We start from the raw sequence: 24,901 nt of genomic DNA, 5'->3' as shown, positions 1-24,901 counted from the left end.
GAAATGTCCTTGCTTTTGAAAGAAAAGCACATTTTTGGTTCATTAAAATAACATCAAATTGATCAGAAATACAGTGTAGACATTGTTAATGTTGTAAATGACTATTGTAGCTGGAATTGGATGATTTTTAATGGAATATCTACATAGGTGTACAGAGGCCCATTATCAGCAGCCATCACTCCTGTGTTCCAGTGGCGCGTTGTGTTAGCTAATCCAAGATTTATCATTTTAAAAGGCTAATTTGTCATTAGATAAACGCAGAACACCCGCAAAACACCAGTCTCAACGTCAACAGTGAAGAGGCGACTCCGGGATGCTGGCCTTCTAGACAGAGTTGCAAAGAAAAAGCCATATCTCAGACTGGCCAATAAAAATAAAAGATTAAGACGGGCCAAAGAACACAGACACTGGACAGAGGAACTCTGCCTAGAAGGCCAGCATCCCGGAGTCATACTCAACTAGTCTAAAGGACAGTTTTATTCCTTCTTTAAATCAGAACAACAGTTTTCAGCTGTGCTAACACAATTGCAAAAGGGTTTTCTAATTAATGATCAATTAGCCTTTTAAAATGATAAACTTGGATTAGCTAACACAGCGTGCCATTGGAACGCAGTAGTGATGGTTGCTCATAATGGGCCTCTGTACACCTATGTAGATATTCCATTAAAAATCATCCAATTCCAGCTACAATAGTCATATTGATATTTCATAAAATAATCTGCCCGTTTCCAGGTACAATAGTCATTTACAACATTAACAATGTATTTCTGATCAATTTGATGTTATTTTAAAAATGGACAATGTTTTCTTTCAAAAACAAGGACATTTCTAAACGACCCCAAACTTTTGCACGGTAGTGTACATACAGTCTACTTGGCAAATAAAGTTTATTCCGATTGTGATTCTGACCTGCTCTCTCTCCACGGCGTAAGCCTGCAGTTGCTGCTGGAGGAACATCACGTCCTGGCTGTGGCCCCCCAGGGAGACTCTAGCATGCAGTGCCTGGATCTCCAGGTCCTTGAGAGAAATAAAAAAAAACGGTATATTTCAATAAGACAAACTGTTACATCGCCTCAAAACATGGTTTAACTATACATTTGATATCATGGATGGCCAAGTCCTTGTATCCATACATTTCTCCAGCCCCATCCCTCGGCTTTTTTACTAAAACAGTTGTTTGAACTGCATATTGCCCTTTTAAAAACGACATACCTTCTGCAAGAGCATCTGGGAGAGTTTCCCAATCTCCTCTCTGGAGACCACCAGTTGGGCCAGCTGTCTGGTCAGGTTCAGGTTCTTCTCATTCAGCTGGCTGATTTCAGTCTCCTTCTCCTTGATGCCCTTCGGGTTTAGATCAGATGTATTAGCAAGAAGGCCCACAGTTGCTCAAGTCAAGTGAGATGGATGATGTCATTACATTTATTTTAATTTTATGTTGTCATTTAACAGAAATCAGATTATTTATTAGATGATTATTATAATATTAAATAATAAAATGCAGGAAATACCTTCACCAGACGGTTTATCTCCACCTTTGACAGGTCATGTTTCTCGTTGTCGTTCTCTCCGTTATTCAGGGACGACTGGGTCTTGTCTTCCTGTTGGAGGATGACCACTTCCTGTTCCTGGGAGGAGTGGGTGTGGCCGAGGTGATCTACTTCCTGCTGCAGGCGCCCAATCTCCTCGTCCTTGGCGTGGATCAGCCTATCGTAGTTCTCTCTGCTCTGCTCGTGGCGTTGGTGGGCCTGCTCCAACTCATTCTGCTGCGCCAGGAGAGACTGCTGGGAGGAGAGGAGGTGACCCCGCTGCTCCTCTACTCTCCTCTTCAGGGAGTGGCCCTCCTCCTCCAGTCCGTCTCTGGTGCTCTTCAGCTGGCTGATCTCATTCTCCAGTTCTGTGATTAACATTTTTTGTAAATCTGAATGCGACTGTCGTCAAGGCGATTCCTTTCTGCAGGACTATGAGACGGCGACTTAAAAAATTTATTTAAAAAAAAAGGTATTTTTGCAACCCTTTGCGCGAGTTACATTTTTAATTGTTCGCACTGAACATTCTACCTGGTCACCTGAATCAAAACTTCCTATTTTCTGAGGCGGATAAAACCATGAATTTGATTAAACAGTAAAAAAGGCATTATTCACATGATTGCTGTAATGAAAGTGTCTGCCCTACTGCTGTGCCTGGTGCGCTGGGACCGGCTGCTGTAGTGAGTGAGCCTTTTTTTACACCTCTTAGAATTGCGTGAAAACTTCTACTTTGGAAGCAATAAGTTGTCCAAATTAAAAAGAGAGGACGGTCAACGCTTTCTTGTAGGTGTAATGTTTATTTCTTAACGCTCTTTACCGAGCGCAAAGCACACCTAATTAAACAAATCAAGACATCTGACCTGATAGGGCTTTGAATTACGTAGCACGTCGGCCATCACAAGTGAACTCGGCTACACTGCAACGTGTTTTTTTAAAATTAGGATTTACATTTACCGTTAGATTAATACATGGTGTTATATTTAAACGTTAGCGATCTAGCTAATGTGTTTTGGCTTTCTACTTCCTCAGGTGGTAAATTAGAACCGATCGAATTAGGCCTATATAAAAAATGTTAGTGCATCGTACATAAAAGATGAAGGAAAATGAATCTCAATTGAACCCCCCCCAAAAAAATAAATCTAAATTCTGGAGCGCTATTTTGACAGTAAGATATAACAAAACATTTGCATAATGTTCAACCCAAAACTCATAACAATCATTGGATTATATATTTTTTAATTGTGCATTCCTGTTTGGCCTGTTAGAAGTAACAACGTATTTATTGAATACGATTTCACTAGTCTATTACCCTTCCTAATATAGTATTGTGAACGACTTCATCATTATTTTATAAGATGACTCATATAAAGTCAGCGCCAAGTATTGGACCAAAAGGTTTCTCAACAGTTTTTACCCCCCAAGCCATAAGACTCCTGAACAGGTCATCAAAATGGCTACCCGGACTATTTACATTGTGTGCTCCCCCCCAACCAACCCCTCTTTCACGCTGCTACTCTCTGTTTATCATATACGCATAGTCACTTTAACTATACATTCATGTACATACTACCTCAATTAGCCCGACCAACCAGTGTCTGTGTATAGCCCCTCTCCTGTATACAGCCCCTCTACTGTATATAGCCCCTCTACCGTATATAGCCCCTCTACCGTATATAGCCCCTCTACCGTATATAGCCCCTCTACCGTATATAGCCCCTCTACCGTATATAGCCCCTCTACCGTATATAGCCCCTCTACCGTATATAGCCCCTCTACCGTATATAGCCCCTCTACCGTATATAGCCCCTCTACCGTATATAGCCCCTCTACCGTATATAGCCCCTCTACCGTATATAGCCCCTCTACCGTATATAGCCCCTCTACCGTATATAGCCCCTCTACCGTATATAGCCCCTCTACCGTATATAGCCCCTCTACCGTATATAGCCCCTCTACCGTATATAGCCCCTCTACCGTATATAGCCCCTCTACCGTATATAGCCCCTCTACCGTATATAGCCCCTCTACCGTATATAGCCCCTCTACCGTATATAGCCCCTCTACCGTATATAGCCCCTCTACCGTATATAGCCCCTCTACCGTATATAGCCCCTCTACCGTATATAGCCCCTCTACCGTATATAGCCCCTCTACCGTATATAGCCCCTCTACCGTATATAGCCCCTCTACCGTATATAGCCCCTCTACCGTATATAGCCCCTCTACCGTATATAGCCCCTCTACCGTATATAGCCCCTCTACCGTATATAGCCCCTCTACTATATAGCCGTATATAGCCCCTCTACCGTATATAGCCCCTCTACCGTATATAGCCCCTCTACCGTATATAGCCCCTCTACCGTATATAGCCCCTCTACCGTATATAGCCCCTCTACCGTATATAGCCTCTCTACTGTATATAGCCCCTCTACTGTATATAGCCCCTCTACTGTATATAGCCCCTCTACTGTTATTTTTCACTGTCATTTATTGTCGTTTTTTTTATTTCTTTACTTATCTATTTTTCACCTAATACCTATTTTTTACTTACAAATTGCACTGTTGGTTAGGGCCTGTAAGCATTTCACTGTCAGGTCTACACTGTTGGTTAGGGCCTGTAAGCATTTCACTGTAAGGTCTGCACTGTTGGTTAGGGCCTGTAAGCATTTCACTGTAAGGTCTGCACTGTTGGTTAGGGCCTGTAAGCATTTCACTGTAAGGTCTGCACTGTTGGTTAGGGCCTGTAAGCATTTCACTGTCAGGTCTACACTGTTGGTTAGGGCCTGTAAGCATTTCACTGTAAGGTCTGCACTGTTGGTTAGGGCCTGTAAGCATTTCACTGTAAGGTCTACACTGTTGGTTAGGGCCTGTAAGTATTTCACTGTCAGGTCTGCACTGTTGGTTAGGGCCTGTAAGCATTTCACTGTAAGGTCTACACTGTTGGTTAGGGCCTGTAAGCATTTCACTGTCAGGTCTACACTGTTGGTTAGGGCCTGTAAGCATTTCACTGTAAGGTCTGCACTGTTGGTTAGGGCCTGTAAGCATTTCACTGTAAGGTCTACACTGCTGGTTAGGGCCTGTAAGCATTTCACTGTAAGGTCTGCACTGTTGGTTAGGGCCTGTAAGCATTTCACTGTCAGGTCTGCACTGTTGGTTAGGGCCTGTAAGCATTTCACTGTAAGGTCTACACTGTTGGTTAGGGCCTGTAAGTATTTCACTGCATTTCACCTGTTGTATTCGGCGCACGCGACGAATAAAGTTTGATTCGAAATGTATTTATTATGTGCCGGCTGCAAAACATTTGTGGGGTGACCCCAAATCATGGGCTGGTGCCACCAAGGGAAAGCCTGGAGCCATAACAATACACACAGACGAAATCACATCGTATTCTAAACAACAGCAGAACAGCTAATTCTATTTACCTGTGATGATGTCCAGGGTGCGTGGCTCGGACAGGCCGGAGGGCTGGGGTCTGTTCTGCTGGTCCCTGAGGCGATCGATCTCCTCCTGATAGGGTAATCATCAGTTATTACTCTTTTATTGCACTTTTCATTACATTAATGAATCATCTAAAAGTGCTTTTAAAGCGGTGTGGTGGGGGGGGGGCGACGACAATGCAATTTAAAAAACGAAAACAAAACTAATGATTAGATGGACGGGTAGATCAGTCATGACAGGCCGGGTAGTTCAGTCATGACAGGCCGGGTAGATCAGTCACGGCAGGCCGGGTAGATCAGTCACGACAGGCCGGGTAGATCAGTCACGACAGGCCGGGTAGATCAGTCACGACAGGCCGGGTAGATCAGTCACGACAGGCCGGGTAGATCAGTCACGACAGGCCGGGTAGATCAGTCACGACAGGCCGGGTAGTTCAGTCACGACAGGACGGGTAGATCAGTCACGACAGGCCGGGTAGTTCAGTCACGACAGGCCGGGTAGATCAGTCACGACAGGCCGGGTAGATCAGTCACGACAGGCCGGGTAGATCAGTCATGACAGGCCGGGTAGGTAGATCAGTCATGGCAGGCCGGGTAGATCAGTCATGGCAGGCCGGGTAGATCAGTCATGACAGGCCGGGTAGATCAGTCATGACAGGCCGGGTAGATCAGTCATGACAGGCCGGGTAGATCAGTCATGACAGGCCGGGTAGATCAGTCATGGCAGGCCGGGTAGATCAGTCATGGCAGGCCGGGTAGATCAGTCATGACAGGCCGGGTAGATCAGTCATGACAGGCCGGGTAGTTCAGTCATGACAGGCCGGGTAGTTCAGTCATGACAGGCCGGGTAGATCAGTCATGACAGGCCGGGTAGATCAGTCATGACAGGCCGGGTAGATCAGTCATGACAGGCCGGGTAGATCAGTCATGGCAGGCCGGGTAGATCAGTCATGGCAGGCCGGGTAGATCAGTCATGACAGGCCGGGTAGATCAGTCATGACAGGCCGGGTAGATCAGTCATGACAGGCCGGGTAGTTCAGTCATGACAGGCCGGGTAGTTCAGTCATGACAGGCCGGGTAGATCAGTCACGACAGGCCGGGTAGTTCAGTCATGACAGGCCGGGTAGATCAGTCATGGCAGGCCGGGTAGATAAATCAGTCATGACAGGCCGGGTAGGTAGATCAGTCATGACAGGCCGGGTAGGTAGATCAGTCATGACAGGCCGGGTAGATCAGTCATGACAGGCCGGGTAGTTCAGTCATGACAGGCCGGGTAGTTCAGTCATGACAGGCCGGGTAGATCAGTCACGACAGGCCGGGTAGTTCAGTCATGACAGGCCGGGTAGATCAGTCATGGCAGGCCGGGTAGATAGATCAGTCATGACAGGCCGGGTAGATAGATCAGTCATGACAGGCCGGGTAGGTAGATCAGTCATGACAGGCCGGGTAGGTAGATCAGTCATGACAGGCCGGGTAGGTAGATCAGTCATGGCAGGCCGGGTAGATCAGTCATGGCAGGCCGGGTAGGTAGATCAGTCAGGACAGGCCGGGTAGATCAGTCATGGCAGGCCGGGTAGGTAGATCAGTCACGGCAGGCCGGGTAGGTAGATCAGTCACGACAGGCCGGGTAGATCAGTCATGGCAGGCCGGGTAGGTAGATCAGTCAGGACAGGCCGGGTAGATCAGTCACGACAGGCCGGGTAGATCAGTCACGACAGGCCGGGTAGGTAGATCAGTCATGACAGGCCGGGTAGATCAGTCATGGCAGGCCGGGTAGGTAGATCAGTCAGGACAGGCCGGGTAGATCAGTCACGACAGGCCGGGTAGATCAGTCACGACAGGCCGGGTAGTTCAGTCATGGCAGGCCGGGTAGTTCAGTCACGACAGGCCGGGTAGTTCAGTCACAACAGGCCGGGTAGTTCAGTCACAACAGGCCGGGTAGTTCAGTCACAACAGGCCGGGTAGTTCAATCATGACAGGCCGGGTAGATCAGTCATGACAGGCCGGGTAGATCAGTCAGGACAGGCCGGGTAGATCAGTCAGGACAGGCCGGGTAGATCAGTCATGACAGGCCGGGTAGATCAGTCATGACAGGCCGGGTAGATCAGTCATGGCAGGCCGGGTAGGTAGATCAGTCAGGACAGGCCGGGTAGATCAGTCATGGCAGGCCGGGTAGGAAGATCAGTCATGACAGGCCGGGTAGGTAGTTCAGTCATGACAGGCCGGGTAGATCAGTCAGGACAGGCCGGGTAGGTAGTTCAGTCAGGACAGGCCGGGTAGATCAGTCATGGCAGGCCGGGTAGGTAGATCAGTCAGGACAGGCCGGGTAGATCAGTCATGGCAGGCCGGGTAGGTAGATCAGTCAGGACAGGCCGGGTAGATCAGTCACGACAGGCCGGGTAGATCAGTCACGACAGGCCGGGTAGGTAGATCAGTCATGACAGGCCGGGTAGATCAGTCATGGCAGGCCGGGTAGGTAGATCAGTCATGACAGGCCGGGTAGTTCAATCATGACAGGCCGGGTAGATCAGTCATGACAGGCCGGGTAGATCAGTCAGGACAGGCCGGGTAGATCAGTCAGGACAGGCCGGGTAGATCAGTCATGACAGGCCGGGTAGATCAGTCATGACAGGCCGGGTAGATCAGTCACGACAGGCCGGGTAGTTCAGTGAGAAGGGTAAGAGCGGAGGTGAGGATGAACTTTCATTTCCCCGAGGGGAAAAGTAACTTAGGCACACAGTACTGCTGTATACAAAATAGACACTGTACATTACACACTCAACATGTTTCTCAACGTGTACTTGTCACTATCCAAATAAACCATAATGAATAGCATAACAGATATATTGCACGTTACCCATGTCATACATATTGTAGACCTACCTTCAGGTGACTGTTGTCTTCCTTCATGCCTCCCAGCTGCTTGTCCTTCTCCTCCAGAGCTCCTCTAAGGGTCTCAGCCTCCTGGGTGGCTGCCTGGACCCCGGCCTCCAGCTCCCTCTGGGTGGCGGCCATGTTGGCTCTCAGACCCTCCGTGAAGGAGTCCTTCTCCTGGAGATTCACATTTAGAATCATTAAAAAAAAAAAATTTTAAAAGGTGCAATCTGCAATTCCTACATGCATTTTTTGGACTTATAAATTAATGATATATAGGCATTGATTATTAGGATTGATTATTAGGATCTATATATATAACTTATAAATGTCTCATGAGCTTCGTTCAACTGTCTAACCCCATCGGAACGCAAACGTTTCACTCCATTGTTTGTAAACAAGGTAATTGTAAACAAACGCTGTATAGCTCCAACACATGGTTACAGTTATCATGTTGATCTTATAGTCAGTCCTCGTATCCATAGCTTGGTCTACGAATTATGAGAGTCATTACATTTCTGCAGCCATATCTATCCTTAATACCCCGAAAGGTGGCGGGCGTGACCTCTTTGTAGTTGTTTTTAACTGCAGATTGCCCCTTTAAAATGTCAGAAAGGTCTGTCACAGAGTTAGATAAAAGGACTCATGGATATATATACCCGTTATAAGACAAAAGATGAGTCCTCTATCTAACTCTATGGTATGTCAGCTGACCTGGAGGAGGTCGGACAGCTGTTTCTGTCCGGCCACGGTGATGGACAGCATCTCGTTGGTGTCTCTGTGGTCGGAGGACATCTGCTCCACGTCTCTTTTAAGCTGGGATATCTCCAGATCTTTCTCCTGGTTCAGCCTCACTGTCCGCTCATGCTCCGTCTGCAAGCAATCAAATCAAACTTTATTTATATAGCACTTTAAAACAAAACATTTGGTTCAAAGTCAACGCTTAACAAATGAAATTAAAATAATAAACAAAGTGAGAAAGATAAAAACAACTTTCTAGAAAAATATGATTATGAAGACAGATAAATATGATAATGAAGACAGATAAATATGATTATGAAGACAGATAAATATGATAATGAAGACAGATAAATATGATAATTAAGACGGATAAATATGATAATGAAGAGAGATAAATATGATTATGAAGAGAGATAAATATGATAATTAAGAGAGATAAATATGATAATTAAGAGAGATAAATATGATAATGTAAACAGATAAATATGATAATGAAGACAGATAAATATTATAATGAAGACGGATAAATATGATAATGAAGACGGATAAATATGATAATTAAGAGAGATAAATATGATAATGTAGACAGATAAATATGATAATGAAGAGAGATAAATATGATAATGAAGAGAGATAAATATGATAATTAAGAGAGATAAATATGATAATGTAGACAGATAAATATGATAATTAAGAGAGATTAATATGAAATGAAGACAGATTAATATGAAATGAAGACAGATTAATATGAAATGAAGACAGATATGACTATGAAGACATAAATATGACTATGAAGATAAAAACATTAAGATATTAAGTGTCCTGGCTGGTCTAACAGTATCCTAATGATTTTTTAAAATTATAATAATTTAAAAAAAATGTTATTTAACATCGCAAGTCAGTTAAGAACAAATTCGTATTTACAATGACGGCCTACCGGGGAACAGAGGGTTAACTTTCTTGTTCAGGGTCAGAACGACAGATTTTTACCTTGTCAGTTCGGGGATTTGATTCAGCAACCTTTCGGTTACTGTCCCAACGCTCTAAGCTTGCCACCCCAAATGATAAATGAAGATACTAAGTGTCCTGGCTGGGGTAACAGTATCCTAATGATAAATGAAGTTACTAAGTGTCCTGGCTGGTCTAACAGCATCCTAATGATAAATGAAGATACTAAGTGTCCTGGCTGGTCTAACAGCATCCTAATGATAAATGAAGATACTAAGTGTCCTGGCTGGTCTAACAGCATCCTAATGATAAATGAAGATACTAAGTGTCCTGGCTGGTCTAACAGCATCCTAATGATAAATGAAGATACTAAGTGTCCTGGCTGGGGTAACAGTATCCTAATGATAAATGAAGATACTAAGTGTCCTGGCTGGGGTAACAGTATCCTAATGATAAATGAAGTTACTAAGTGTCCTGGCTGGTCTAACAGCATCCTAATGATAAATGAAGTTACTAGGTGTCCTGGCTTGTCTAACAGCATCCTAATGATAAATGAAGATACTAAGTGTCCTGGCTGGTCTAACAGCATCCTAATGATAAATGAAGATACTAAGTGTCCTGGCTGGTCTAACAGCATCCTAATGATAAATGAAGTTACTAAGTGTCCTGGCTGGTCTAACAGCATCCTAATGATAAATGAAGTTACTAAGTGTCCTGGCTGGGGTAACAGTATCCTAATGATAAATGAAGTTACTAAGTGTCCTGGCTGGTCTAACAGCATCCTAATGATAAATGAAGATACTAAGTGTCCTGGCTGGTCTAACAGCATCCTAATGATAAATGAAGTTACTAAGTGTCCTGGCTGGTCTAACAGCATCCTAATGATAAATGAAGATACTAAGTGTCCTGGCTGGTCTAACAGCATCCTAATGATAAATGAAGATACTAAGTGTCCTGGCTGGTCTAACAGCATCCTAATGATAAATGAAGTTACTAAGTGTCCTGGCTGGTCTAACAGCATCCTAATGATAAATGAAGTTACTAAGTGTCCTGGCTGGTCTAACAGCATCCTAATGATAAATGAAGATACTAAGTGTCCTGGCTGGTCTAACAGTATCCTAATGCAGCAGTCTCCGGCACACATGGGTCAAACTCCTTCCACGGACGGCCGAGCGTCAGCGGATTATTGCCCCTCCCTTGTTCTTGATTGATGAAATAAGGTCACAAATGAGTTAGGAACTCCACTCACTTGGTTGTCTAGGTCCTAATTGAAAGGAACCCCCCCCCCCCCAAAAAAAACCTGCAGACACTAGTCCCTCTACGAAATTAGTTCGACACCCCTGGCATAGAAAGTCTGCATATGTTCAAATCCAGCCTACGGGACTTTGACATAACCTCTCTCTGTACCTGCCCACTGACATCCATCTCTCTCTGTTCAATAACATCAGAAAATAGCTTGAAAATATCTAGAAAAATTAAATGAAGATAGATAAATTGATTAAAACAACAGTGGACCTGTAGTGCCGAGGCGTCCATGGAGCGGGCAGCGGTCAGCTCCTCGATGGTCTGCTGGTACTGCCTGGTCTGTTCCTGTAGCCCCTTCTCTGCCTGGCCCAGTTCCCCTTCCAGCTGGCTCTTCTCCAGCTTCAGAGCCTTGATACGAGTGTCCTTCTCCAGGACGGTCCTGGTGAGAGCAGCCTGAACCTCCCTGACCTGCCTGGCCAGCTCCTCTATCCTCCCCTGGGCCTGCTCAGCCTCAGTCTTCAGCCTCTGCTTCTCCATCTTCATCTCGTAGTCTTCTGACATCATCTTCTCCTGGGAGCTCTTCATCTCTGCCAGTTCTCTCCTGAGCACTTCCAGCTGCTCTATGGACGCCCCGGATTCTCTCCCTCTCTCCCCAGCCTCACACAGCTCTGCCCGGGCAGCCGACAGCTGCTCCTCCCTCTCCTGTATGGTTCTCTGGAACTCCTGGGTCTCCCTGCGTGCCTCTTTGCCCATCTCTGTTGCCCGTCCAAGTTTGTCTCTCAGCTCCTTAACGGTGTCCTCCAGCTGCTGCTTGCCCATGTGTAGGTCGTTGAGAGTGAAGGCACTGTGGCTCAGTTTCTCCTGCTGGGCCTTTAGCTCTTGCTGCAGCGCCGCCCTCTGGTCGGCGGTGGTACTGAGCTCTGATTGGAGCCGAGCCACAACAGCTTCAGATTCCTTCAGCTGAACAGAGAGCTGCTCCTTCACCGAGATGACATGCTGTAACGTGGAGACGCAACACAATAAAACAGCATGTCCATAACCTTGTCTCAGTCGTGTTACTTTGCTGCGCATCTGACTAATATAAACTTTGGAGACCATAATCTGATCACGTAAACCTCGTCTTTAAATAAATTCACAATGAAATGACGCATTTCCCTGTTAAAAAAACAAACAAGAAAACCCCACAGTGTAGTCTGTACAAATGCCAACCAGACCTGGGTGGCCTGTTGGTTCTGTCGGTCCAGTTCTTCCAGCTCGTTGAGGAGGGTATCTCGTTCCTCCTGGATCTCGCTCAACGACTGCTCGCTCTTCTCTAGCTCTGCCCTCAGCCCTGATAGCTGCTCTGTGGCGGATGGGGAGGACTCCCCTCCATCAAGGCTGTCTGACTCCACTCTCTCCTCGGCCCTGGCAAGCCTCTCCTGTAGATTCCGCTGAGGAAGAAAAAATAAATATATAAAAATAAAATAAAAATTGTCAACAATAATGAAATATTTCAACTGAAAATAGCTCTCATCGAACAGCAAACGGCAATGTAGAAAACCCTTCTCAGGGCCCTCACCCTCTCTGAGGCAACTGATTACAATCTAACACTTTATTCCTAGTTATATGTACCTATCTACCTCAATTATTGCATACTCCTGTACATTGACTCAGTACTGGTACCCTGTGTATATAATCTAGTTATCATTACTCAGTACTGGTACCCTGTGTATATAATCTAGTTATCATTACTCAGTACTGGTACCCTGTGTATATAATCTAGTTATCATTACTCAGTACTGGTACCCTGTGTATATAATCTAGTTATCATTACTCAGTACTGGTACCCTGTGTATATAACCTAGTTATCATTACTCAGTACTGGTACCCTGTGTATATAACCTAGTTATCATTACTCAGTACTGGTATCCTGTGTATATAATCTAGTTATCATTACTCAGTACTGGTACCCTGTGTATATAGCCTAGTTATCATTACTCAGTACTGGTACCCTGTGTATATAACCTAGTTATCATTACTCAGTACTGGTACTCTGTGTATATAATCTAGTTATCATTACTCAGTACTGGTACCCTGTGTATATAACCTAGTTATCATTACTCATTGACTCAGTACTGGTACTCTGTGTATATAGCCTAGTTATCATTACTCAGTACTGGTACCCTGTGTATATAACCTAGTTATCATTACTCAGTACTGGTACTCTGTGTATATAATCTAGTTATCATTACTCAGTACTGGTACCCTGTGTATATAACCTAGTTATCATTACTCATTGACTCAGTACTGGTACTCTGTGTATATAGCCTAGTTATCATTACTCAGTACTGGTACCCTGTGTATATAGCCTAGTTATCATTACTCAGTACTGGTACCCTGTGTATATAACCTAGTTATAATGACACAGTACTGGTACCCTGTGTATATAGCCTAGTTATCATTACTCAGTACTGGTACCCTGTGTATATAGACTAGTTATCATTACTCAGTACTGGTACCCTGTGTATATAACCTAGTTATCATTACTCAGTACTGGTACTCTGTGTATATAGCCTAGTTATCATTACTGGTACCCTGTGTATATAGCCTAGTTATCATTACTCAGTACTGGTACCCTGTGTATATAACCTAGTTATCATTACTCAGTACTGGTACCCTGTGTATATAACCTAGTTATCATTACTCAATACTGGTACTCTGTGTATATAGCCTAGTTATCATTACTGGTACCCTGTGTATATAGCCTAGTTATCATTGACTCAGTACTGGTACCCTGTGTATATAATCTAGTTATCATTACTCAGTACTGGTACCCTGTGTATATAATCTAGTTATCATTACTCAGTACTGGTACCCTGTGTATATAACCTAGTTATCATTACTCAGTACTGGTACCCTGTGTATATAACCTAGTTATCATTACTCAGTACTGGTATCCTGTGTATATAATCTAGTTATCATTACTCAGTACTGGTACCCTGTGTATATAGCCTAGTTATCATTACTCAGTACTGGTACCCTGTGTATATAATCTAGTTATCATTACTCAGTACTGGTACCCTGTGTATATAACCTAGTTATCATTACTCAGTACTGGTACCCTGTGTATATAATCTAGTTATCATTACTCAGTCCTGGTACCCTGTGTATATAGCCTAGTTATCATTACTCAGTACTGGTACCCTGTGTATATAACCTAGTTATCATTACTCAGTACTGGTACTCTGTGTATATAACCTAGTTATCATTACTCATTGACTCAGTACTGGTACTCTGTGTATATAGCCTAGTTATCATTACTCAGTACTGGTACCCTGTGTATATAACCTAGTTATCATTACTCAGTACTGGTACTCTGTGTATATAATCTAGTTATCATTACTCAGTACTGGTACCCTGTGTATATAACCTAGTTATCATTACTCATTGACTCAGTACTGGTACTCTGTGTATATAGCCTAGTTATCATTACTCAGTACTGGTACCCTGTGTATATAGCCTAGTTATCATTACTCAGTACTGGTACCCTGTGTATATAACCTAGTTATAATGACACAGTACTGGTACCCTGTGTATATAGCCTAGTTATCATTACTCAGTACTGGTACCCTGTGTATATAGACTAGTTATCATTACTCAGTACTGGTACCCTGTGTATATAACCTAGTTATCATTACTCAGTACTGGTACTCTGTGTATATAGCCTAGTTATCATTACTGGTACCCTGTGTATATAGCCTAGTTATCATTACTCAGTACTGGTACCCTGTGTATATAACCTAGTTATCATTACTCAGTACTGGTACCCTGTGTATATAACCTAGTTATCATTACTCAGTACTGGTACTCTGTGTATATAGCCTAGTTATCATTACTGGTACCCTGTGTATATAGCCTAGTTATCATTGACTCAGTACTGGTACCCTGTGTATATAATCTAGTTATCATTACTCAGTACTGGTACCCTGTGTATATAATCTAGTTATCATTACTCAGTACTGGTACCCTGTGTATATAATCTAGTTATCATTACTCAGTACTGGTACCCTGTGTATATAATCTAGTTATCATTACTCAGTACTGGTACCCTGTGTATATAATCTAGTTATCATTACTCAGTACTGGTACCCTGTGTATATAATCTAGTTATCATTACTCAGTACTGGTACCCTGTGTATATAATCTAGTTATCATTACTCAGTACTGGTACCCTGTGTATATAATCTAGTTATCATTACTCAGTACTGGTACCCTGTGTATATAATCTAGTTATCATTACTCAGTACTGGTACCCTGTGTATATAATCTAGTTATCATTACTCAGTACTGGTACCCTGTGTATAGAGCATAGTTATAATTACTCAGTACTGGTACCCTGTGTATATAACCTAGTTATCATTACTCATTGACTCAGTACTGGTACTCTGTGTATATAACCTAGTTATCATTACTCATTGACTCAGTACTGGTACTCTGTGTATATAACCTAGTTATCATTACTCATTGACTCAGTACTGGTACCCTGTGTATATAGCCTAGTTATAATGACTCAGTACTGGTACCCTGTGTATAGAGCCTAGTTATCATTACTCAGTACTGGTACCCTGTGTATATAATCTAGTTATCATTACTCAGTACTGGTACCCTGTGTATATAATCTAGTTATCATTACTCAGTACTGGTACCCTGTGTATATAACCTAGTTATCATTACTCAGTACTGGTACCCTGTGTATATAATCTAGTTATCATTACTCAGTACTGGTACCCTGTGTATATAGCCTAGTTATCATTACTCAGTACTGGTACCCTGTGTATATAATCTAGTTATCATTACTCAGTACTGGTACCCTGTGTATATAACCTAGTTATCATTACTCATTGACTCAGTACTGGTACTCTGTGTATATAACCTAGTTATCATTACTCATTGACTCAGTACTGGTACCCTGTGTATATAGCCTAGTTATAATGACTCAGTACTGGTACCCTGTGTATAGAGCCTAGTTATCATTACTCAGTACTGGTACCCTGTGTATAGAGCCTAGTTATCATTACTCAGTACTGGTACCCTGTGTATAGAGCCTAGTTATAATGACTCAGTACTGGTACCCTGTGTATAGAGCCTAGTTATCATTACTCATTGACTCAGTACTGGTACCCTGTGTATAGAGCCTAGTTATAATGACTCAGTACTGGTACCAAGTGTATAGAGCCTAGTTATAATGACTCAGTACTGGTACCCTGTGTATATAGCCTAGTTATCATTACTCAGTACTGGTACCCTGTGTATATAGCCTAGTTATCATTACTCAGTACTGGTCCCCTGTGTATATAGCCTAGTTATCATTACTCAGTACTGGTACCCTGTGTATATAACCTAGTTATCATTAATCAGTACTGGAACCCTGTGTATAGAGCCTAGTTATCATTACTCATTGACTCAGTACTGGTACTCTGTGTATATAACCTAGTTATCATTACTCATTGACTCAGTACTGGTACCCTGTGTATATAGCCTAGTTATAATGACTCAGTACTGGTACCCTGTGTATAGAGCCTAGTTATAATGACTCAGTACTGGTACCCTGTGTATAGAGCCTAGTTATCATTACTCATTGACTCAGTACTGGTACCCTGTGTATATAGTCTAGTTATCATTACTCATTGACTCAGTACTGGTACCCTGTGTATATAGCCTAGTTATAATGACTCAGTACTGGTACCCTGTGTATAGAGCCTAGTTATAATGACTCAGTACTGGTACCCTGTGTATATAGCCTAGTTATCATTACTCAGTACTGGTACCCTGTGTATATAGCCTAGTTATCATTACTCAGTACTGGTACCCTGTGTATATAGCCTAGTTATCATTACTCAGTACTGGTACTCTGTGTATATAGCCTAGTTATCATTACTCAGTACTGGTACCCTGTGTATATAACCTAGTTATCATTACTCAGTACTGGTACCCTGTGTATATAGCCTAGTTATCATTACTCAGTACTGGTACCCTGTGTATATAGCCTAGTTATCATTACTCAGTACTGGTACCCTGTGTATATAGCCTAGTTATCATTACTCATTGACTGAGTACTGGTACCCTGTGTATATAGCCTAGTTATAATTACTCAGTACTGGTACCCTGTGTATATAGCCTAGTTATCATTACTCAGTACTGGTACCCTGTGTATATAGCCTAGTTATCATTACTCAGTACTGGTACCCTGTGTATATAGCCTAGTTATCATTACTCAGTACTGGTACCCTGTGTATATAACCTAGTTATAATGACACAGTACTGGTACCCTGTGTATATAGCCTAGTTATCATTACTCAGTACTGGTACCCTGTGTATATAGACTAGTTATCATTACTCAGTACTGGTACCCTGTGTATATAACCTAGTTATCATTACTCAGTACTGGTACTCTGTGTATATAGCCTAGTTATCATTACTGGTACCCTGTGTATATAGCCTAGTTATCATTACTCAGTACTGGTACCCTGTGTATATAACCTAGTTATCATTACTCAGTACTGGTACTCTGTGTATATAGCCTAGTTATCATTACTGGTACCCTGTGTATATAGCCTAGTTATCATTGACTCAGTACTGGTACCCTGTGTATATAATCTAGTTATCATTACTCAGTACTGGTACCCTGTGTATATAATCTAGTTATCATTACTCAGTACTGGTACCCTGTGTATATAATCTAGTTATCATTACTCAGTACTGGTACCCTGTGTATATAATCTAGTTATCATTACTCAGTACTGGTACCCTGTGTATATAATCTAGTTATCATTACTCAGTACTGGTACCCTGTGTATATAATCTAGTTATCATTACTCAGTACTGGTACCCTGTGTATATAATCTAGTTATCATTACTCAGTACTGGTACCCTGTGTATATAATCTAGTTATCATTACTCAGTACTGGTACCCTGTGTATATAATCTAGTTATCATTACTCAGTACTGGTACCCTGTGTATAGAGCATAGTTATAATTACTCAGTACTGGTACCCTGTGTATATAACCTAGTTATCATTACTCATTGACTCAGTACTGGTACTCTGTGTATATAACCTAGTTATCATTACTCATTGACTCAGTACTGGTACTCTGTGTATATAACCTAGTTATCATTACTCATTGACTCAGTACTGGTACCCTGTGTATATAGCCTAGTTATAATGACTCAGTACTGGTACCCTGTGTATAGAGCCTAGTTATCATTACTCAGTACTGGTACCCTGTGTATATAATCTAGTTATCATTACTCAGTACTGGTACCCTGTGTATATAATCTAGTTATCATTACTCAGTACTGGTACCCTGTGTATATAACCTAGTTATCATTACTCAGTACTGGTACCCTGTGTATATAATCTAGTTATCATTACTCAGTACTGGTACCCTGTGTATATAGCCTAGTTATCATTACTCAGTACTGGTACCCTGTGTATATAATCTAGTTATCATTACTCAGTACTGGTACCCTGTGTATATAACCTAGTTATCATTACTCATTGACTCAGTACTGGTACTCTGTGTATATAACCTAGTTATCATTACTCATTGACTCAGTACTGGTACCCTGTGTATATAGCCTAGTTATAATGACTCAGTACTGGTACCCTGTGTATAGAGCCTAGTTATCATTACTCAGTACTGGTACCCTGTGTATAGAGCCTAGTTATCATTACTCAGTACTGGTACCCTGTGTATAGAGCCTAGTTATAATGACTCAGTACTGGTACCCTGTGTATAGAGCCTAGTTATCATTACTCATTGACTCAGTACTGGTACCCTGTGTATAGAGCCTAGTTATAATGACTCAGTACTGGTACCAAGTGTATAGAGCCTAGTTATAATGACTCAGTACTGGTACCCTGTGTATATAGCCTAGTTATCATTACTCAGTACTGGTACCCTGTGTATATAGCCTAGTTATCATTACTCAGTACTGGTCCCCTGTGTATATAGCCTAGTTATCATTACTCAGTACTGGTACCCTGTGTAAATAACCTAGTTATCATTAATCAGTACTGGAACCCTGTGTATAGAGCCTAGTTATCATTACTCATTGACTCAGTACTGGTACTCTGTGTATATAACCTAGTTATCATTACTCATTGACTCAGTACTGGTACCCTGTGTATATAGCCTAGTTATAATGACTCAGTACTGGTACCCTGTGTATAGAGCCTAGTTATAATGACTCAGTACTGGTACCCTGTGTATAGAGCCTAGTTATCATTACTCATTGACTCAGTACTGGTACCCTGTGTATATAGTCTAGTTATCATTACTCATTGACTCAGTACTGGTACCCTGTGTATATAGCCTAGTTATAATGACTCAGTACTGGTACCCTGTGTATAGAGCCTAGTTATAATGACTCAGTACTGGTACCCTGTGTATATAGCCTAGTTATCATTACTCAGTACTGGTACCCTGTGTATATAGCCTAGTTATCATTACTCAGTACTGGTACCCTGTGTATATAGCCTAGTTATCATTACTCAGTACTGGTACTCTGTGTATATAGCCTAGTTATCATTACTCAGTACTGGTACCCTGTGTATATAACCTAGTTATCATTACTCAGTACTGGTACCCTGTGTATATAGCCTAGTTATCATTACTCAGTACTGGTACCCTGTGTATATAGCCTAGTTATCATTACTCAGTACTGGTACCCTGTGTATATAGCCTAGTTATCATTAGTCATTGACTGAGTACTGGTACCCTGTGTATATAGCCTAGTTATAATTACTCAGTACTGGTACCCTGTGTATATAGCCTAGTTATCATTACTCAGTACTGGTACCCTGTGTATATAGCCTAGTTATCATTACTCAGTACTGGTACCCTGTGTATATAGCCTAGTTATAATTACTCAGTACTGGTACCCTGTGTATATAGCCTAGTTATCATTACTCATTGACTCAGTACTGGTACCCTGTGTATATAGCCTAGTTATAATTACTCAGTACTGGTACCCTGTGTATATAATCTAGTTATCATTACTCAGTACTGGTACCCTGTGTATATAGCCTAGTTATCATTACTCATTGACTCAGTACTGGTACCCTGTGTATATAACCTAGTTATCATTACTCAGTACTGGTACCCTGTGTATATAGCCTAGTTATCATTACTCATTGACTCAGTACTGGTACCCTGTGTATATAGCCTAGTTATCATTACTCAGTACTGGTACCCTGTGTATATAGCCTAGTTATCATTACTCAGTACTGGTACCCTGTGTATATAACCTAGTTATAATGACTCAGTACTGGTACCCTGTGTATATAGCCTAGTTATCATTACTCAGTACTGGTACCCTGTGTATATAGACTAGTTATCATTACTCAGTACTGGTACCCTGTGTATATAACCTAGTTATCATTACTCAGTACTGGTACTCTGTGTATATAGCCTAGTTATCATTACTGGTACCCTGTGTATATAGCCTAGTTATCATTACTCAGTACTGGTACCCTGTGTATATAACCTAGTTATCATTACTCAGTACTGGTACTCTGTGTATATAGCCTAGTTATCATTACTGGTACCCTGTGTATATAGCCTAGTTATCATTGACTCAGTACTGGTACCCTGTGTATATAATCTAGTTATCATTACTCAGTACTGGTACCCTGTGTATATAATCTAGTTATCATTACTCAGTACTGGTACCCTGTGTATATAATCTAGTTATCATTACTCAGTACTGGTACCCTGTGTATATAATCTAGTTATCATTACTCAGTACTGGTACCCTGTGTATATAATCTAGTTATCATTACTCAGTACTGGTACCCTGTGTATATAATCTAGTTATCATTACTCAGTACTGGTACCCTGTGTATATAATCTAGTTATCATTACTCAGTACTGGTACCCTGTGTATATAGCCTAGTTATCATTACTCAGTACTGGTACCCTGTGTATATAGCCTAGTTATCATTACTCAGTACTGGTACCCTGTGTATATAATCTAGTTATCATTACTCAGTACTGGTACCCTGTGTATAGAGCCTAGTTATCATTACTCAGTACTGGTACCCTGTGTATATAATCTAGTTATCATTACTCAGTACTGGTACCCTGTGTATATAATCTAGTTATCATTACTCAGTACTGGTACCCTGTGTATATAATCTAGTTATCATTACTCAGTACTGGTACCCTGTGTATAGAGCATAGTTATAATTACTCAGTACTGGTACCCTGTGTATATAATCTAGTTATCATTACTCAGTACTGGTACCCTGTGTATATAACCTAGTTATCATTACTCAGTACTGGTACCCTGTGTATATAATCTAGTTATCATTACTCAGTACTGGTACCCTGTGTATATAATCTAGTTATCATTACTCAGTACTGGTACCCTGTGTATATAGCCTAGTTATCATTACTCAGTACTGGTACCCTGTGTATATAATCTAGTTATCATTACTCAGTACTGGTAACCTGTGTATATAACCTAGTTATCATTACTCATTGACTCAGTACTGGTACCCTGTGTATATAGCCTAGTTATAATGACTCAGTACTGGTACCCTGTGTATAGAGCCTAGTTATCATTACTCAGTACTGGTACCCTGTGTATATAATCTAGTTATCATTACTCAGTACTGGTACCCTGTGTATATAATCTAGTTATCATTACTCAGTACTGGTACCCTGTGTATATAACCTAGTTATCATTACTCAGTACTGGTACCCTGTGTATATAATCTAGTTATCATTACTCAGTACTGGTACCCTGTGTATATAGCCTAGTTATCATTACTCAGTACTGGTACCCTGTGTATATAATCTAGTTATCATTACTCAGTACTGGTACCCTGTGTATATAACCTAGTTATCATTACTCATTGACTCAGTACTGGTACTCTGTGTATATAACCTAGTTATCATTACTCATTGACTCAGTACTGGTACCCTGTGTATATAGCCTAGTTATCATTACTCAGTACTGGTACCCTGTGTATAGAGCCTAGTTATCATTACTCAGTACTGGTACCCTGTGTATAGAGCCTAGTTATAATGACTCAGTACTGGTACCCTGTGTATAGAGCCTAGTTATCATTACTCATTGACTCAGTACTGGTACCCTGTGTATAGAGCCTAGTTATAATGACTCAGTACTGGTACCCTGTGTATAGAGCCTAGTTATAATGACTCAGTACTGGTACCCTGTGTATATAGCCTAGTTATCATTACTCAGTACTGGTACCCTGTGTATATAGCCTAGTTATCATTACTCAGTACTGGTCCCTTGTGTATATAGCCTAGTTATCATTACTCAGTACTGGTACCCTGTGTATATAACCTAGTTATCATTAATCAGTACTGGAACCCTGTGTATAGAGCCTAGTTATCATTACTCATTGACTCAGTACTGGTACTCTGTGTATATAACCTAGTTATCATTACTCATTGACTCAGTACTGGTACCCTGTGTATATAGCCTAGTTATAATGACTCAGTACTGGTACCCTGTGTATAGAGCCTAGTTATAATCACTCAGTACTGGTACCCTGTGTATAGAGCCTAGTTATCATTACTCATTGACTCAGTACTGGTACCCTGTGTATATAGTCTAGTTATCATTACTCATTGACTCAGTACTGGTACCCTGTGTATATAGCCTAGTTATAATGACTCAGTACTGGTACCCTGTGTATAGAGCCTAGTTATAATGACTCAGTACTGGTACCCTGTGTATATAGCCTAGTTATCATTACTCAGTACTGGTACCCTGTGTATATAGCCTAGTTATCATTACTCAGTACTGGTACCCTGTGTATATAGCCTAGTTATCATTACTCAGTACTGGTACCCTGTGTATATAGCCTAGTTATCATTACTCAGTACTGGTACCCTGTGTATATAGCCTAGTTATCATTACTCATTGACTCAGTACTGGTACCCTGTGTATATAGCCTAGTTATAATTACTCAGTACTGGTACCCTGTGTATATAGCCTATTTATCATTACTCAGTACTGGTACACTGTGTATATAGCCTAGTTATTATTACTCAGTACTGGTACCCTGTGTATATAGCCTAGTTATAATTACTCAGTACTGGTACCCTGTGTATATAGCCTAGTTATCATTACTCATTGACTCAGTACTGGTACCCTGTGTATATAGCCTAGTTATAATTACTCAGTACTGGTACCCTGTGTATATAATCTAGTTATCATTACTCAGTACTGGTACCCTGTGTATATAGCCTAGTTATCATTACTCATTGACTCAGTACTGGTACCCTGTGTATATAGCCTAGTTATCATTACTCATTGACTCAGTACTGGTACCCTGTGTATATAACCTAGTTATCATTACTCAGTACTGGTACCCTGTGTATATAATCTAGTTATCATTACTCAGTACTGGTACCCTGTGTATAGAGCCTAGTTATAATGACTCAGTACTGGTACCCTGTGTATAGAGCCTAGTTATAATGACTCAGTACTGGTACCCTGTGTATATAGCCTAGTTATCATTACTCAGTACTGGTACCCTGTGTATATAGCCTAGTTATCATTACTCAGTACTGGTACCCTGTGTATATAGCCTAGTTATCATTACTCAGTACTGGTACCCTGTGTATATAGCCTAGTTATCATTACTCAGTACTGGTACCCTGTGTATATAGCCTAGTTATCATTACTCATTGACTCAGTACTGGTACTCTGTGTATATAACCTAGCTATCATTACTCAGTACTGGTACTCTGTGTATATAATCTAGTTATCATTACTCAGTACTGGTACCCTGTGTATATAGCCTAGTTATCATTACTCAGTACTGGTACCCTGTGTATATAGCCTAGTTATCATTACTCATTGACTCAGTACTGGTACTCTGTGTATATAGCCTAGTTATCATTACTCAGTACTGGTACCCTGTGTATATAGCCTAGCTATCATTACTCAGTACTGGTACCCTGTGTATATAATCTAGTTATCATTACTCAGTACTGGTACTCTGTGTATATAGCCTAGTTATCATTACTCAGTACTGGTACCCTGTGTATATAGCCTAGTTATCATTACTCAGTACTGGTACCCTGTGTATATAATCTAGTTATCATTACTCAGTACTGGTACCCTGTGTATATAATCTAGTTATCATTACTCAGTACTGGTACCCTGTGTATATAATCTAGTTATCATTACTCAGTACTGGTACCCTGTGTATATAATCTAGTTATCATTACTCAGTACTGGTACCCTGTGTATATAGCCTAGTTATCATTACTCAGTACTGGTACCCTGTGTATTTAACCTAGTTATCATTACTCAGTACTGGTACTCTGTGTATATAATCTAGTTATCATTACTCAGTACTGGTACCCTGTGTATATAACCTAGTAATCATTACTCATTGACTCAGTACTGGTACTCTGTGTATATAACCTAGTTATCATTACTCATTGACTCAGTACTGGTACCCTGTGTATATAGCCTAGTTAAAATGACTCAGTACTGGTACCCTGTGTATAGAGCCTAGTTATCATTACTCATTGACTCAGTACTGGTACCCTGTGTATAGAGCCTAGTTATAATGACTCAGTACTGGTACCCTGTGTATAGAGCCTAGTTATAATGACTCAGTACTGGTACCCTGTGTATATAGCCTAGTTATCATTACTCAGTACTGGTACCCTGTGTATATAGCCTAGTTATCATTACTCAGTACTGGTCCCCTGTGTATATAGCCTAGTTATCATTACTCAGTACTGGTACCCTGTGTATATAACCTAGTTATCATTAATCAGTACTGGAACCCTGTGTTTAGAGCCTAGTTATCATTACTCATTGACTCAGTACTGGTACTCTGTGTATATAACCTAGTTATCATTACTCATTGACTCAGTACTGGTACCCTGTGTATATAGCCTAGTTATAATGACTCAGTACTGGTACCCTGTGTATAGAGCCTAGTTATAATGACTCAGTACTGGTACCCTGTGTATAGAGCCTAGTTATCATTACTCATTGACTCAGTACTGGTACCCTGTGTATATAGTCTAGTTATCATTACTCATTGACTCAGTACTGGTACCCTGTGTATATAGCCTAGTTATAAT

General features: G+C 41.4%; 1 protein-coding gene across 1 annotated transcript in view; it reads right to left on the bottom strand.

Moving 5' to 3' along the window:
- Positions 1 to 24,901, bottom strand: part of LOC139398195 (thyroid receptor-interacting protein 11-like) — a gene marked incomplete at its 5' end in the record, with an annotated part of 55,998 nt that overhangs the window by 10,437 nt on the left and 20,660 nt on the right. The window contains 8 exons of the mRNA XM_071144315.1: positions 910 to 1,017; positions 1,213 to 1,341; positions 1,509 to 1,894; positions 4,949 to 5,033; positions 7,847 to 8,014; positions 8,552 to 8,710; positions 11,042 to 11,767; positions 11,986 to 12,201. Coding sequence (XP_071000416.1) covers positions 910 to 1,017; positions 1,213 to 1,341; positions 1,509 to 1,894; positions 4,949 to 5,033; positions 7,847 to 8,014; positions 8,552 to 8,710; positions 11,042 to 11,767; positions 11,986 to 12,201 — 1,977 coding nt within the window. The remainder of the gene's footprint in view (positions 1 to 909; positions 1,018 to 1,212; positions 1,342 to 1,508; positions 1,895 to 4,948; positions 5,034 to 7,846; positions 8,015 to 8,551; positions 8,711 to 11,041; positions 11,768 to 11,985; positions 12,202 to 24,901) is intronic.

This window comes from Oncorhynchus clarkii, unplaced genomic scaffold (genome assembly GCF_045791955.1).
Source record: "Oncorhynchus clarkii lewisi isolate Uvic-CL-2024 unplaced genomic scaffold, UVic_Ocla_1.0 unplaced_contig_3315_pilon_pilon, whole genome shotgun sequence".
In the NCBI taxonomy this organism is placed as follows: domain Eukaryota; kingdom Metazoa; phylum Chordata; class Actinopteri; order Salmoniformes; family Salmonidae; genus Oncorhynchus; species Oncorhynchus clarkii.
The sequence above is the reverse complement of the archived record's forward strand: the minus strand, read 5'-3'. Positions and strand labels throughout refer to the sequence as shown.